This window comes from Schistocerca cancellata, chromosome 12, assembly GCF_023864275.1.
Source record: "Schistocerca cancellata isolate TAMUIC-IGC-003103 chromosome 12, iqSchCanc2.1, whole genome shotgun sequence".
NCBI classification, from domain to species: Eukaryota; Metazoa; Arthropoda; class Insecta; order Orthoptera; family Acrididae; genus Schistocerca; species Schistocerca cancellata.
The window spans coordinates 107,268,158-107,283,548 of NC_064637.1; the positions used below are offsets into that span (position 1 = coordinate 107,268,158).

A 15,391-nucleotide genomic window follows, 5' to 3' on the forward strand; every position below is an offset into this window, starting at 1 on the left:
AGAATCCATCGCGGTGGGAGTTCTGTTCAGCTGATTCTCAACGCCACTGATAATAACATTTATTTCACTCATCGTTTCAGTGGCAATTCCCCTGGGTTTATCTGCGTAAAGGAACATTTGAGAATGGAGTTCAGCATTTCAGCTTTTGGTTTGCTTCCCAGAATTTCAGTTCCTGTCTTATTCGCGAGTGCCATAACAGCCTTTACATAAAACATTCCATTAGAACTACTGACGGCCTTGGCAGAGACAGTCGTGAAAAAACTCTACCATCTGGTGAGGAAGATGTATGAGACAGGCGAAATACCATCAGACTTCAAGCAGAATGTAATAATTCCAATCCCAAAGAAAGCAGGTGTTGACAGATGTGAATGGAGAAGAAATAAAAACTTTGATGTTCGCCTATGACATTGTAATTCTGTCAGAGACAGCAAAAGACTTGGAAGAGCAGTTGAACGGAATGGACAGTGTCTTGAAAGGGGGATATCAGATGAACATCAACAAAACCAAAACGAGGAAAATGGAATGTAGTCGAATTAAGTCGGGTGATGCTGAGGGAATTAGAATAGGAAATGAGACACTTAAAGTAGTAAAGGAGTTTTGCTATTTGGGGAGCAAAATAACTGATGATGGTCGAAGTAGAGAGGATATAAAATGTAAACTGGCAATGGCAAGGAAAGCGTTTCTGGAAAAGAGAAATTTGTTAACATCGAGTATAGATTTAAGTGTCAGGAAGTCGATTCTGAAAGTATTTGTATGGAGTGTTGCCATGTATGGAAGTGAAACATGGACGATAAATAGTTTGGACAAGAAGAGAGTAGAAGCTTTCGAAATGTGGTGCTACAGTAGAATGCTGAAGATTAGATGGGTAGGTCACATAACTAATGAGGAGGTATTGAATAGGATTGTGGAAACGAGGAGTTTGTGGCACAACTTGACAAGAAGAAGGGACCGGTCGGTAGTACATGTTCTGAGGCATCAAAGGATCACCAATTTAGTACTAGAGGGCAGCGTGGAGGGTAAAACTCGTAGAGGGAGACCAAGAGATGAATACACTAAACAAATTCAGAAGGATGTAGTTTGCAGTAGGTACTGGGAGATGAAGAAGCTTGCACAGGATAGAGTAGCAAGGAGAGCTGCATCAAACCAGTGTCAGGACTGAAGACCACAACAACACAACATACGAACAGAATATTTTTGAGTTTTGTGAAGGCTCCTCTGACACAAAGTTAAATTATAAAGTAAAATTTGACAAGACCTACAAACTAGACGGGATGAACGCGAGGGGAGAAGAAACAATGTAACGAGCGCAGAATATAAACTAAGAGTAAACCTAAGAAATGGGGAAGTAATCGGAGCACGAGGAATGAAAGTTTCCTTTAATTTACGTCTATGGTCACAAACGTTTTGTTAACAGATTACCTGTTCGGTCTATAATGATTAGGCCTATCATCAGATCTGTTTTATAAAAACAAAGTCCTAATGTACTGCAGCCATAGTTGCATCGATGCTGGTGTTGATTTGTTATTTAACATTTGACGATGCCGCTATGGCTGCAGTACATTAGGAGTTTGTTTTTATAAAACAGATCTAATGATGGTCATTACAGACCGAAACCGGTAATCTGTTAACAAAAAGTTTGTGACTATAGACGTAAATTAAAGGAAACTTATTGTATATACGGGTCACTGTTTCATTCACAACAACGTCGCAGCTTGTGAATGAGACTAGTGGTAAACTCAATACTAAAATTTGGTACTATGTAGATGACGAAGTTAAGGAATTCTATCTTTAATATCTGCAGCCATTCTTCGTGATAAAAGTAACTGCAGGAATTCTTTTACCTGGGAAGCAAAATTGTACATGACAGACAAAGCAAAGAAGATGTACGAATAAGATTAGAAGGGACAAGGGGGTATTCTCCGCTAAAAGGAGTGTGCTAGCATCAAATATAGACCTTTATTTGAGGAAGGAAGTATTAGATATATATCTGGAGTACAGCATTGCATGGAAATGAATCACAGGACTGTGAGAAAACCGGAAAAGAGGGTTTGGAATGTGAAGCACTCAGAAGGCGAAGAGGAAACAAAATGAAATTTCACAGATTGAGAGGATATGTGAGGTTCTTTCAGTAACTACCAAATCGAGTGAAACTTACAAAGAATTTAGCAGTATGTACCCACTGATCAGTATGACATTGCATACACTCTTGTCTATATGTATGCACTAATTCGGTAGGGAAGGGTGTCACACAGTAGCGGTAAATGGCCCTTGATATCCTGAATACTGGCATTGGGATGCAACTGACTTTTCACCTGATCATCACTCGTTCTATTGGCCACAGATCTCGGGGTCTTGCTGGTCACTACAGAACCTCAGCGCCACGCAGACAGTTCATAACGAGTCATGCCATATGTGAACCAGCATTGCCTTCAACCAGACAATCGTCGGAGACGTGTTTGGAGGCAACCCAGTCAGGCTGAGCGCCTTAGACACACTGTCCAGCGAGAGCAGCAAGGTGGAGGTTCCCTGCTGTTTTGGGGCCGACGTACGCCGTTGGTGGTCATGGAATGAGCCGTAATGGTTGTACGATACGTGAATGCCATCCTCCGGCCGATAGTGCAACCACATCGGCAGCATACTGGCGAGACATCCGTCTTCATGGGCGACAATTCGCGCCCCCGTTGTGCACGTCTTGTGAAGGACTTCCTTCAGGATAACGACATTTCTTGACTAGAGTGGCCAGCACGTTCTCCAGACATGAACCCTATCGAACATGCCTGGGATAGATTGAAAAGGGCTGGTTATGGACGACGTGACCCACCAACCACTCTGAGGGATCTACGCCGAATCACCATTGAGGAGCAGGACAATCTGGACCAACAGTGCCTTGATGAACTTATGGACAGTATGTCACGACCAATACGGGCATGCATCACTGCAGAAGGACGCGCTGCTGGGTATTAGAAGTACCGGTGTGTTCAGCAATCTGGACAACCAACTCTGAAAGCCTCGCTGTATGGTGGTACAACATGCAATGTGTGAAACTTCCTGACAGATTAAAACTGTGTGGGGAAAAATTTATTCGTCGCCAGGGTAACTATGTGGAGAAGTAAATATGTAGACACGAAGAACAATGATGCACAATGTTAAGAAAGTCTGTTTTATACAAAAACCCTGAAGAATTTGTGCATAAAAATTCGAAGGCATTACTTTTTAGGACACCCTTCTATATTCCCATATGCTAATGGGTATTCAGTGGTAAGTGTTGGAGCATAGTTGCGTTGCTACAGTACCGTATGTTTAGAGGTTGTGCAGCAAGTAATAAAGGGATAGAGCATAGCTAATGTTATTACGTTCCCAGACACTTGCCGGCTCTTCAGTAATTAACAAGAGAGGGACTGAAGATGAAGTTGCTTCACTTCCACACGTTTATAGAGGCCGTATGGCAAGTAAACAAAGGATGGAGCACCACTTAAGTTGTTGCGTTCCCAGACACTTGCCGGCTGTTCAGTAAATAAACAATAGAGGGACAGTCATTGAAGTTTGTGAACTCCCACTCTTTTAGAGGTTGTCTAGGAAGTAAACAATGGATAGAGCGCAGCTGAAGTTATTGCATTCATAGATACTTTCCAGCTGTTCAGTAATTAACAAGAGAGGGACTGAAGATGAAGTTGCTTCACTTCCACAAGTTTAGAGGCCGTATAGCAAGTAAACAAAGGATGGAGCACAGATGAAGTTGTTGCTTTCTCAGACACTCGCCGGCTGTTCAGTAATTAACGAGAGAGGGACTGAAGTTGAAGTTGCTATACACCCACACGTTTAGAGTTTGTCCAGCAAGTGCCGGCCACTTCAGTCTGGAACCGCGCGACCGCTACGGTCGCAGGTTCTAATCCTGCCCCGGGCATGGATGTGTGTGATGTCCTTAGGTTAGTTAGGTTTAAGTAGTTCTAAGTTCTAGGGGGCTGATGACCTCAGAAGTTAAGTCCCATAGAGCTCAGAGCCATTTGAACCATTTTTTGTCTAGCAAGTAAACAATAGATAGAGCAGAGCTTAAGTTGTTGCACTCGCACACGCTTGCCAGCTGTTTAGTAAGTAAATAAGAGGGACTGTAGTTAAGATTGCTACACTCCCACGCATTTAGAAGCTGTCTAGCAAGTACAAAGGGATGGACTGCAGCTGAATTTATTGCATTCTGAGACCACTGCCTGCAGTTCAACAAGTAAACAAGAGAGTGGCTGTAATTAAATTTGCTGCACTCCCACGCCTTCAGAGGCTGTCTAGCTAGTAAAGAGAGATGGTACGCAACTGAAGTTATTGCATTCCCAGACAGTTGGCGGCTGTTCAGTAAATAAACAAGAGAGGGCCGTTGTTCAGTAAATAAACAAGAGAGGAGGCGTATATTTGATGTTGATACAGTCCCACACCATTTGAGTCTGTCCAGCAAATGAACAAGAAATGGACCGTGGCTGTATTGATTTCATTCACAGCGGATTTTCAGTAAATAAACTAAGGATGGAATTACCACGTTCTCACATGGTCAGAAGCTGTTCAGCAAGCGACCGAGAAGTAAATATGTGCTTCTCTCCGGGGGACACCACCTTGAAGTAGCACTGTCCGTGAGGGTGGGGAGGCTTGTGTGTTTGCATGAAGCTGAGGGCTATGTTGGCTGTGGGAAACTATGGTCAGTAAGGTCTTGGCTGATGGACCAGACTAAGTGTGTCCCACAACAACCTGTCATACCCCATCCATTCCTTGTCCTTCCCAGCTCCTCAATACCCAACCCAAAGTCTGATGCAATCCATGCCAAGAGGTGGGTGGCACATGAGAAGATGTGTCGTGAATGGAGCCTCAGGGATAATGTGCGACCTCCCTGAGTAATTAGCCTTGCAGTGCATGGGGTTTCCGCAGTATGGTCTGATTAGATCTCCAACTCTCATGGGACCAAAACGGACACGAAAGAAAGTAGCAATACTGAGGGGCAAGTTGAGACCTCAGACACCCAAACATTGGGGCTGAACAGGGGGACAGAGCTGTTCAAGAAGTGGGAGTAGTTTAAGATCAAAGACTTGCCTGTGGCTCAGAGGAGGAAACTTCTTGGAGAACGAAAGCTAAAGGAAGAAAAAGAGTGGCTTCCTACACAAAAGTGGAGGGAACTAAAAGGATTTCAGCCCAAGACCTTCAAGAAAAGACTGTCCCAGGGCGAAGGGGGTGTTCAAACCCCTTCTAAATCGAGGGCAGGCAGTAGGGAACAAGGGAGGAATCTAAGACCCCCACTTCTCAGGATAAGTGTGTCCAGAAAAAGCCGAGGCAAGAAATAAGGAAACAGACCTATAGCACTGCAGTCTCGGTTTTTAGGATGTCGGTTATCCAGCAAGGCTATCCACTGGTCAAGATCACCTCACAGCAGCTCATACATATGGATTTCTCTGAGAACACTGGAGGGGACGCTGGTCCAGGACCCATATTCAGGAGTACAGTGTGTAACACCATAGTTCTAATGCTGTACTGATTTACTTTGCTTTTGTTTTATTTAATGTTACATCGTTGAGCTTCAGTAAATGTTTTTGATTGGCTAGATAACACAAAATTGTATACTCTTTTCTTTGTTAAAACTTTGATGTCATGGTTTGATTCTATGCAATGTAGTATATCTGTCATTTAAATTCTTTGTCCCATTTGGAGGGAACGAAGCTTACTGTATGTAATTGTAATTTCTGTGTGAATAATTTTTTTTAGAAATGTCAATATGTGCAAATGTTCTGTTTTAATTAATGTATTTGGTTGCTGTTATGTAAACTGCTGATCCTCACTTAGGGTTCTTAGTTATTGTGTATGTAAAAGTTGTTGTGGTTCCCCTCGGGAACGGAACTGTGTAGCGCGCGTAAATTGTGGTTGGCCATGTAGAAAAGGTGGAACCGATAGTCAGTCGGGGACAAGCTACGAGTCGGGGACGAGCTACGAGTCGGGGACTGCCATGTAAAAGATGCACATTGTGCTGGTTCCGAGAGAGGCTTTTCCTGCCGCTTTCCAATGCCTCTGAAGAATGGATAAATAGCTGGAAATATTCTGGGATTGGTATCAATCATCGCCACCAAGAAATGACAGAGTCCAGCAATTCTACCTGCAATTCCACCTAACAACATGCAGTTGCCACCACATTGCGCAATCATTGCATCGGAATACTACAATGATGTACAGTGAAGGATCAGCTTAATGGATGTGTTAATGTGCTCAAATATAAGATAATTTATATCTGAATTTATGTATCTACCTCGATTTTTCCTTATCATAACACCTCTCAGGTTCCTCTCCGTTTGAACTAAAGTGATTACCGAGTTTCCCTACTGAAAGAACATTAAAAACCAGTGTTTCTTTTCTAATTAATGCCTCTTGAACACAGTAAAGAGAAAGTTAAAGTTAATGTGGCAATAGAGTGAGTTAAAGTCAGTGATGCTTGCTGAAAATAATTTTCCTAGTAAAACAGCTTATTAATGTGTTGTTGCCAACTTCAAATTAAAAGTTCTTAAGACTGAGGCTTATAAAGTTTTGCTTAGTAAATGATCACATTACTGCCTGTTGTAAATCGCAGAAGGTGAGTCAGTATCTTACATATATGTTAATTTTGTGCCTCACTGTAGTAAAAGTAGAAAGCTGCAGTTGTGAAACATTATATACTCATGTTTGCTAATTGTTTGTCTCTCTTGTGTATTTGCCGGCCGAAGTGGCCGTGCGGTTAAAGGCGCTGCAGTCTGGAACCGCAAGACCGCTACGGTCGCGGGTTCGAATCTTGCCTCGGGCATGGATGTTTGTGATGTCCTTACGTTAGTTAGGTTTAACTAGTTCTAAGTTCTAGGGGACTAATGACCTCAGCCGTTGAGTCCCATAGTGCTCAGAGCCATTTGAATCATTTATCTTGTGTATTAGAAGTGCATATTAATAGTAATGTTATAAAGACCATTCAGTTTGTGTAAGCCCTGAAAGTAATAGTGTGTTTCGGTATCTGTTATAATTTTGCAAATAGTTAGTGCTGCTCTGTTAGTTTCAATCTTACCGTAATCATATGTATGTGTCAGAGTTCACTGCACTCGCGTGTGACAAAGTATAGGTTGTGTTTATCCATTAAAGTCACTAATAACTATTTTCTTGAACGAGAATGTTAATCATTCTCTTGCCTAGTTAGGCTGGCGACCGTTTTCTTTATACGTGAAACAGTGCAGATAGGCAAAAATTTTGTTTGTTACTGTTCAAATATTTACGTAATTCTGACTTTCATTTCCGATAAGCCACCTCCGTTAGGAGCAACACGGTCAACCTAGCAAAATTCCTCTCAGAGGGTAACACTGTTCTGTTGCTTTATACCATTATTAATCCAACAAAATAATTCTGTTTTGCAAATTGCCACGTTTTGAGGTTATGGTATAACAGTAGCAGGTAGGAGTGTTATAAGTGGACTGGCTGAAGGAAAAGGTGCCCCTAACATGGCCGTGGGAGAATGCGAAGCTGCTGGTAAATAAAGACAGTGGCTGAGCTTTTCAAGACCGCAAAGATATTAATGGCTCTGAGCACTATGGGACTCAACTGCTGAGGTCATTAGTCCCCTAGAACTTAGAACTAGTTAAACCTAACTAACCTAAGGACATCACACACATCCATGCCCGAGGCAGGATTCGAACCTGCGACCGTAGCGGTCTCGTGGCTCCAGACTGCAGCGCCAGAACCGCGCGGCCACTTCGGCCGGCTGCAAAGATATTAATCTGGGTGCCAAAACTCCTTAAGGATACATCTCCAGAGACTCTGATTGGAGTGTGGAGAGTGTCGCTTACCGACGACGCTGGGCTCGAGGTCGACGAAGACGGCCCTGGGCACGTGCTTGCCGGTGCTGGTCTCGCTGAAGAACGTGTTGAAGCTGTCCTCGCCGTAGCCGAGCGTCTTGTCGGACGGCATCTGGCCGTCCGGGTGGATCCCGTGCTCCAGGCAGTACAGCTCCCAGCACGCGTTGCCCATCTGGACTCCAGCCTGACCGATGTGGATCGAGATGCACTCCCTCTGGAAACACGAAAAGGGGAGAAGGGAGCTGAGCCAACGTCAACAGGTAATTGTGTGCAGCCATACGGGAAAGGTCTGTCACCACCACAGCGCAATACTGTCCATATAGTCCGTTACTGTCGATGAATACTGTGCTGTCACCGCCAGACACCACACTTGCTAGGTGGTAGCCTTTAAATCGGCCGCGGTCGTTAGTATACGTCGGACCCGCGTGTCGCCACTATCAGTGATTGCAGACCGAGCGCCGCCACACGGCAGGTCTAGAGAGACTTCCTAGCACTCGCCCCAGTTGTACAGCCGACTTTGCTAGCGATGGTTCACTGACAAATTATGCTCTCGTTTGCCGAGACGATAGTTAGCATAGCCTTCAGCTACGTCATTTGCTACGACCTAGGAAGGCGCCATTACCAGTTACTATTGATGCTGTAAAACATGTACCGTGAAGAGCTATGTTCACCAATTATGGATTAAAGTATTCCAACAGCTACGACCTTTTTTGCTAAAGTCTAACTTCCTTGTCCAGTTCCAGACCTCACGCCAGCCTGCGTGAGCTTAAACGCGTGCCTTTCGGCTTCCTGTCATAGTGGGTTGGCCAATCCACAACAAATACAGTATGCATGTACAGATCGATGTAGGTGGCAGCAGTTATTTGGAGATGAAGAGGTTTGCACAGGATAGAGTAGCATGGAGAGCTGCATCAGACCAGTCTCTGACATAACATATTGTTGTGTACATAGTTCCACGTAGTCAGCGAGTACACAACTTTCCCACTAGAGCGCGCCCCACTAAGCACAACAGCGCAGGGGCAGCGCTCGTCCGTCTCCGCTCTACGAGATGGCGCTGCCTTAGAGACGGACCAAATTCTCCTTCCGCCGATCCGCGTATTAATATGTAACACAGCCAATAAGATTGCTGCTAACGTAGAACCTTTTCTCCTCGCGGATCACACTCGCGCAGTGATACCTGAATGCGTGAGGTATTATAACGAGTGTACAGCCCCCGATTAGTCAGTCTGCATTAGTCTGCATTAGTCTGTAGTCAAGTTTCAGTCTGCGCCTAATACGATTATCATATTCCTGTACATAGCCATGAAGATAAATTTATAGACACTTTGTCAAGTTCAGAGATATGTGAGAATAAGATTAATGTACCCAGACCAAAGGAACTTCAGATTGTCAATTGTAAATAGCATCCAGAACCAAGTTAAGTTATTTTTATGCTTGTTATTATTTTAATAAATGTGTGTGAAAATTAATCAAGTTCTGTTTAAAGTTGGTCACCGTCAATCTGATACTCTAAGCGTGCAAGTGGCATTTCTATCGCCTGACCTAACGGTAGAAGATAAACACGCCACGATAAGACCACCAGACATATTGCTGACACTCGCCTACTTCGTTAGAGCGACGAGTCAAATAATCTAATGGTGCATGTACCGAAGGTCTTAACAGTACGCACACCACACATATACAGTGGTGTACAAAACTTAAGGACGAACGTAACGCTCGCATGATTTGTGTCATGGCCATGAAACTTGGACCATATATAGAAAGAACTGCTACAATATGGTACAGAAGGTAACTAGAAGAAATTAACAACTAATCGAAGAGAAACGCCAATTTTATTTCGGAGACAATAATTATACTTAAGTCAACGCCATATATGGTACTCCTCTGGAAATTACGAAGGCAGCACATGTTTCTTAATAGTGTGTGTGAGAGAAAGTATGGGTGTTCAAAAGGTCTCTCCGTAGTGCCGTATGATTGTTAGCCGCGCGTGCCGTATGCCGCGGTGAATATACAGAAATGACTCAGTGAAATACAAGTTATTAATTTGTTGAATATTCAATTTTAATTATAAATTTTCACATTAAATGTTGAAAAGGTCCTCCCTGTTGTTGAACACACAATTCAATTCGTCTAATCTTATACAGGGTGTTACAAAAAGGTACGGCCAAACTTTCAGGAAACATTCCTCACACACAAAGAAAGAAAATATGTTATGTGGCCATGTGTCCGGAAACGCTTACTTTCCATGTCAGAGCTCATTTTATTACTTCTCTTAAAATCACATTAATGATGGAATCGAAACACACAGCAACAGAACGTACCAGCGTGACTTCACCTTGTTACAGGAAATGTTAAAATATCCTCCGTTAGCGAGGATACATGCATCCAGCCTCCGTCGCATGGAATCCCTGATGCGCTGACGCAGCCCTGGAGAATGGCGTATTGTATCACAGCCGTCCACAATACGAGCACGAAGAGTGTCTACATTTGGTACCGGGGTTGCGTAGACAAGAGCTTTCAAATTCCCCCATAAATGAAAGTCATGAGGGTTGAGGTCAGGAGAACGTGGAGACCACGGAATTGGTCCGCCTCTACCAATCCATCGGTCACCGAATCTGTTGTTGAGAAGCGTACGAACACTTCCACTGAAATATGCAGGAGCTCCATCGTGCATGAACCACATCTTGTGTCGTACTTGTATAGGCATATGTTCTAGCAGCGCAGGTAGAGTATCCCGTATGAAATCATGATAACGTGCTCCATTGAGCGTAGGTGGAAGAACATGGGGCCCAATCAAGACATCACCAACAATGCCTGCCCAAACGTTCACAGAAACTCTGTGTTGATGACGTGATTGCACAACTGCGTGCGGATTCTCGACTTTGATAGAGGTCGAATGGTAGCCTATCGCGATTGCGGTTTATCGTATCGCGACACTGCTGCTCGCGATGGTCGAGATCCAATGACTGTTAGCAGAATATGGAATCGGTGGGTTCAGGAGGGTAATACGGAACGCCGTGCTGGATCGCAACGGCCTCGTATCACTAGCAGTCGAGGTGACAGGCATCTTATCCGCATGGCTGTAACGGATCGTGCAGCCACGTCTCGATCCCTGAGTCAACAGATGGCGACGTTTGCAAGACAACAACCATCTGCACGAACAGTTCGACGACGTTTGCAGCAGCATGGACTATCAGCTCGGAAGCCGTGTCCGCGGTTACCCTTGACGCTGCATCACAGACAAGATCGCCTGCGATGGTGTCTCGACGACGAACCTGGGTACACGAACAGCAAAACGTCATTTTTCGGATGAATCCAGGTTCTGTTTACAGCATCATGATGGTCGCATCCGTGTTTAGCGACATCGCGGTGAACGCACATTGGAAGCGTGTATTCGTCATCGCCATACTGGCGTATCACCCGGTGTCATGGTATGGGGTGCCATTGGTTACACGTCTCGGTCACCTCTTGTTGGTTTAGACGGCACTTTGAACAGTGGACGTTACACTTCAGATGTGTTACGACCCGTGGCTCTACCCTTCATTCGATCCCTGCAAAACCCTACATTTCAGGAGGATAATGTACGACCGCATGTTGCAGGTCGTGTACGGAGCTTTCTGGATACAGGAAATGTTCGACTGCTGCCCTGGCCTGCACATTCTCCAGATCTCTCACCAATTGGGAACGTCTGGTCAATGGTCGCCGAGCAACTGGCTCGTCAAAATACGCCAGTCACTACTCTTGATGAACTGTGGGATTGTGTTGAAGCTGCATGAGCAGCTGTACCTGTACACGCCATCCAAGCTCTGTTTGACTCTGTGCCCAGGCGTATGAAGGCCGTCATTACAGCCAGAGGTGGTTGTTCTGGGCACTGATTTCTCAGGATCCATGCACCGAAATTGCGTGAAAATGTAATCATATATCAGTTCTAATATGATATATATGAAATATAATATATAGTATAATATACAGGGTGTTACAAAAAGGTACGGCCAAACTTTCAGGAAACATTCCTCACACAAAAAGAAAGAAAATATGTTATGGTGTCATGTGTTCGGAAACGCTTACTTTCCATGTTAGAGCTCATTTTATTACTTCTCTTGAAATCACATTAATGATGGAATCGAAACACACAGCAACAGAACGTACCAGCGTGACTTCAAACACTTTGTTACAGGACATGTTCAAAATGTCCTCCGTTAGCGAGGATACATGGATCCAGCCTCCGTCGCATGGAATCCTTGATTCGCTGATGCAGCCCTGGAGAATGGCGTATTGTATCACAGCCGTCCACAATACGAGCACGAAGAGTTTCTACATTTGGTACCGGGGTTGCGTAGACAAGAGCTTTCAAATGCCCCTGTAAATGAAAGTCAAGAGGGTTGAGGTCAGGAAAGCGTGGAGGCCACGGAATTGGTCCGCCTCTACCAATCCATCGGTCACCGAATCTGTTGTTGAGAAGCGTACGAACACTTCCACTGAAATATGCAGGAGCTCCATCGTGCGTTAACCACATCTTGTGTCGTACTTGTAAAGGCACATGTTCTAACAGCACAGGTAGAGTATCCCGTATGAAATCATGATAACGTGCTCCATTGAGCGTAGGTGGAAGAACATGGGACCCAATCAAGACATCGCCAACAATGCCTGCCCAAACGTTCACAGAAAATCAGTGTTGATGACGTGATTGCACAATTGCGTGCGGATTCTCATCAGCCCATACATGTTGCCTGTGAAAATTTACAATTTGATCACGTTGGAATGAAGCCTCATCCGTCTCATCAGCCCATACATGTTGCCTGTGAAAATTTACAATTTGATCACGTTGGAATGAAGCCTCATCCGTAAAGAGAACATTTGCACTGAAATGAGGATTGACATATTGTTGGATGAACCATTCGCAGACGTGTACCCGTGGAGGCCAATCAGCTGCTGATAGTGCATGCACACGCTGTACATGGTACGGAAACAACTGGTTCTCCCGTAGCACTCTCCATACAGTGACGTGGTCAACTTTACCTTGTACAATAGCAACTTCTCTGACGCTGACATTAGGGTTATCGTCAACTGCACGAAGAATTGCCTCGTCCATTGTAGGTGTCCTCGTCGTTGTAGGTCTTCCCCAGTCTCGAGTCATAGGCTGGAATGTTCCGTGCTCCCTAAGATGCCGATCAATTGCTTGGAACGTCTTCCTGTCGGGACACCTTCGTTCTGGAAATTTGTCTCGATACAAACGTACCGCGCCACGGCTATTGCCCCGTGCTAATCCATCAAATGAGCATCTGCCAACTCCGCATTTGTAAACATTGCTCTGACTGCAAAACCACGTTCGTGATGAACACTAACCTGTTGATGCTACGTACTGATGTGCTTGATGCTAGTACTGTAGAGCAATGAGTCGCATGTCAACACAAGCACCGAAGTCAACATTACCTCCCTTCAATTGGGCCAACTGGCGGTGAATCGAGGAAGTACAGTATATACTGACGAAACTAAAATGAGCTCTAACATGGAAATTAAGCGTTTCCGGACACATGTCCACATAACATCTTTTCTTTATTTGTGTGTGAGGAATGTTTCCTGAAAGTTTGGCCGTATCTTTTTGTAACACCCTGTATATATTTACTAAGATGGTATCTGTTCTTTCGGGCATGTCCGAAAGGACAGATACCATTTTAGTATATATATAGTTGAGGCTCACCGGCCACTTGACCATCTTCTTCTTCTGTGCGGATGTACAAACAGTGCCCGAACTCTTCCGGGAATCGGCAACGCGGCGCGAGTAATGAGTATAATGGGCGGGGCCACTACGAATGTAGTGCGGGACAATACGTTGAGAATGTGGGTTTCGCGGGAGGCGTGCCAGAGATAAGTCCCTGCAGTCGCGCTATCCTCTGTGTCCTCGGGGGCTCAGATGGATAGAGCGTCTGCCATGTAAGCAGGAGATCCCGGGTTCGAGTCCCGGTCGGCACACACATTTTCATCTGTCCCCATTGACGTATGTCAACGCCTGTTAGCAGCTAAGGGTGTTCATTTCATTTTAATTTCGCGTAATCATGTTTCCAAACACAAGCTGTAACATTTCTTCTGTAACAGAGGCACAGAAAGTCGATATTGGAGTTTTCAATTCATCGATGGATTTTGGACGGTTTTTTAGACAGTTGCTTCCGCTGCACCCTAGAAGAAAAAGTCAGGTGGTGCTAGGTCAGGCGATCGTGGAGGCCAAAGTCCCTGTGAAATTACACCATCACCAAAAACATCAGCAAGCAGTGACATTGAAACGCGAGCTGTATGCGCGGTTGCACCATCTTGTTGAAAATAACCATTCAGTATTTCACTTAACACAAGTTCTCCTATGAGTGGGCACAGAATGTCACTGCAGTATCGTTGTGCGTTTATTGTTTCGTTGGAAAAACCAGGCAGCCGAACAATCATACAGCACGCACGGCTAACAATCATACGGCACTGCGGAGAGACTTTTTGAACACCCCGTAAATGCTCTACTGTGAAAATGTATAGTTGCGTTATCTTTCTCGCACTCAGTAGCAGTGCATTTAAACCATAACACGATTGTTTTTCATTGTCTTGAAAGGGGGATGTAAGATGAACATCAACAAAAGCAAAATAAGAATAATGGTAATGCTGTGGGAGTTAGATTAAGAGACGATATAGATGGGTTTTGCTATACGGCAGTAAAATGACTGACAAAGTAGAGCGGATATAAAGTGTATACTGAAAATGGAAAGAAAAGCATTTCTCAAGAAGAGAAATAATACAGTGTAGATTTAAGTGTTGGGAAGTCTCTTCTGGAAGTATTTGTCTGGAGTGTAGCCATGTATCGAAGTGCAAGAAGTAAAGAAGAGAACAGAAAGTTTTGGAATGTAGTGCCACAGAAGAATGTTGAAGATTAGTTGGGTAGATCAGAAATGAGGAGGTACTGAAGAGAACTGCGGAGACAAGAAATTTGTGGAACAAATTGACAAAAAGCAGAGATCAGTTCATAGGACTCATTCTGAGACCTTAAGGGACCAACAATTTAGCATTGAAAGGAAGTGTAGCTTGTTTGTTTGTTTGTTTGTGTATTTGTGTGTTTGTGTGTGTGTGTGTGTGTGTGTGTGTGTGTGTAGAGAAGGGGAGAGGAGCTGAAAATTCCAGAGGGAGACCAAGAGATGAACACAGCAAGCAGATTCAGAAGGAAAGTAGCAGTAGTTATTGGGAAATGAAGAGTCTCACACAGGATAGAGTAGCATGGAGAGTAGCATCAAACCAGTCTTGATACTGAAGACCACAACAATATATATTAAAATTATCTTTAAAACTATATATAAGGAAAATTTATGTACATACACACATGGCATATATATATATATATATATATATATATATATATATATATATACTCCTGGAAATTGAAATAAGAACACCGTGAATCCATTGTCCCAGGAAGGGGAAACTTTATTGACACATTCCTGGGGTCAGATACATCACATGATCACACTGACAGAATCACAGGCACATAGACACAGGCAACAGAGCATGCACAATGTCGGCACTAGTAC

General features: G+C 44.1%; 1 protein-coding gene across 1 annotated transcript in view; it reads right to left on the reverse strand.

Moving 5' to 3' along the window:
- Positions 1 to 15,391, reverse strand: part of LOC126109680 (tubulin alpha-3 chain-like) — a 243,877-nt gene that overhangs the window by 152,529 nt on the left and 75,957 nt on the right. The window contains exon 2 of the mRNA XM_049914731.1: positions 7,824 to 8,046. Coding sequence (XP_049770688.1) covers positions 7,824 to 8,046 — 223 coding nt within the window. The remainder of the gene's footprint in view (positions 1 to 7,823; positions 8,047 to 15,391) is intronic.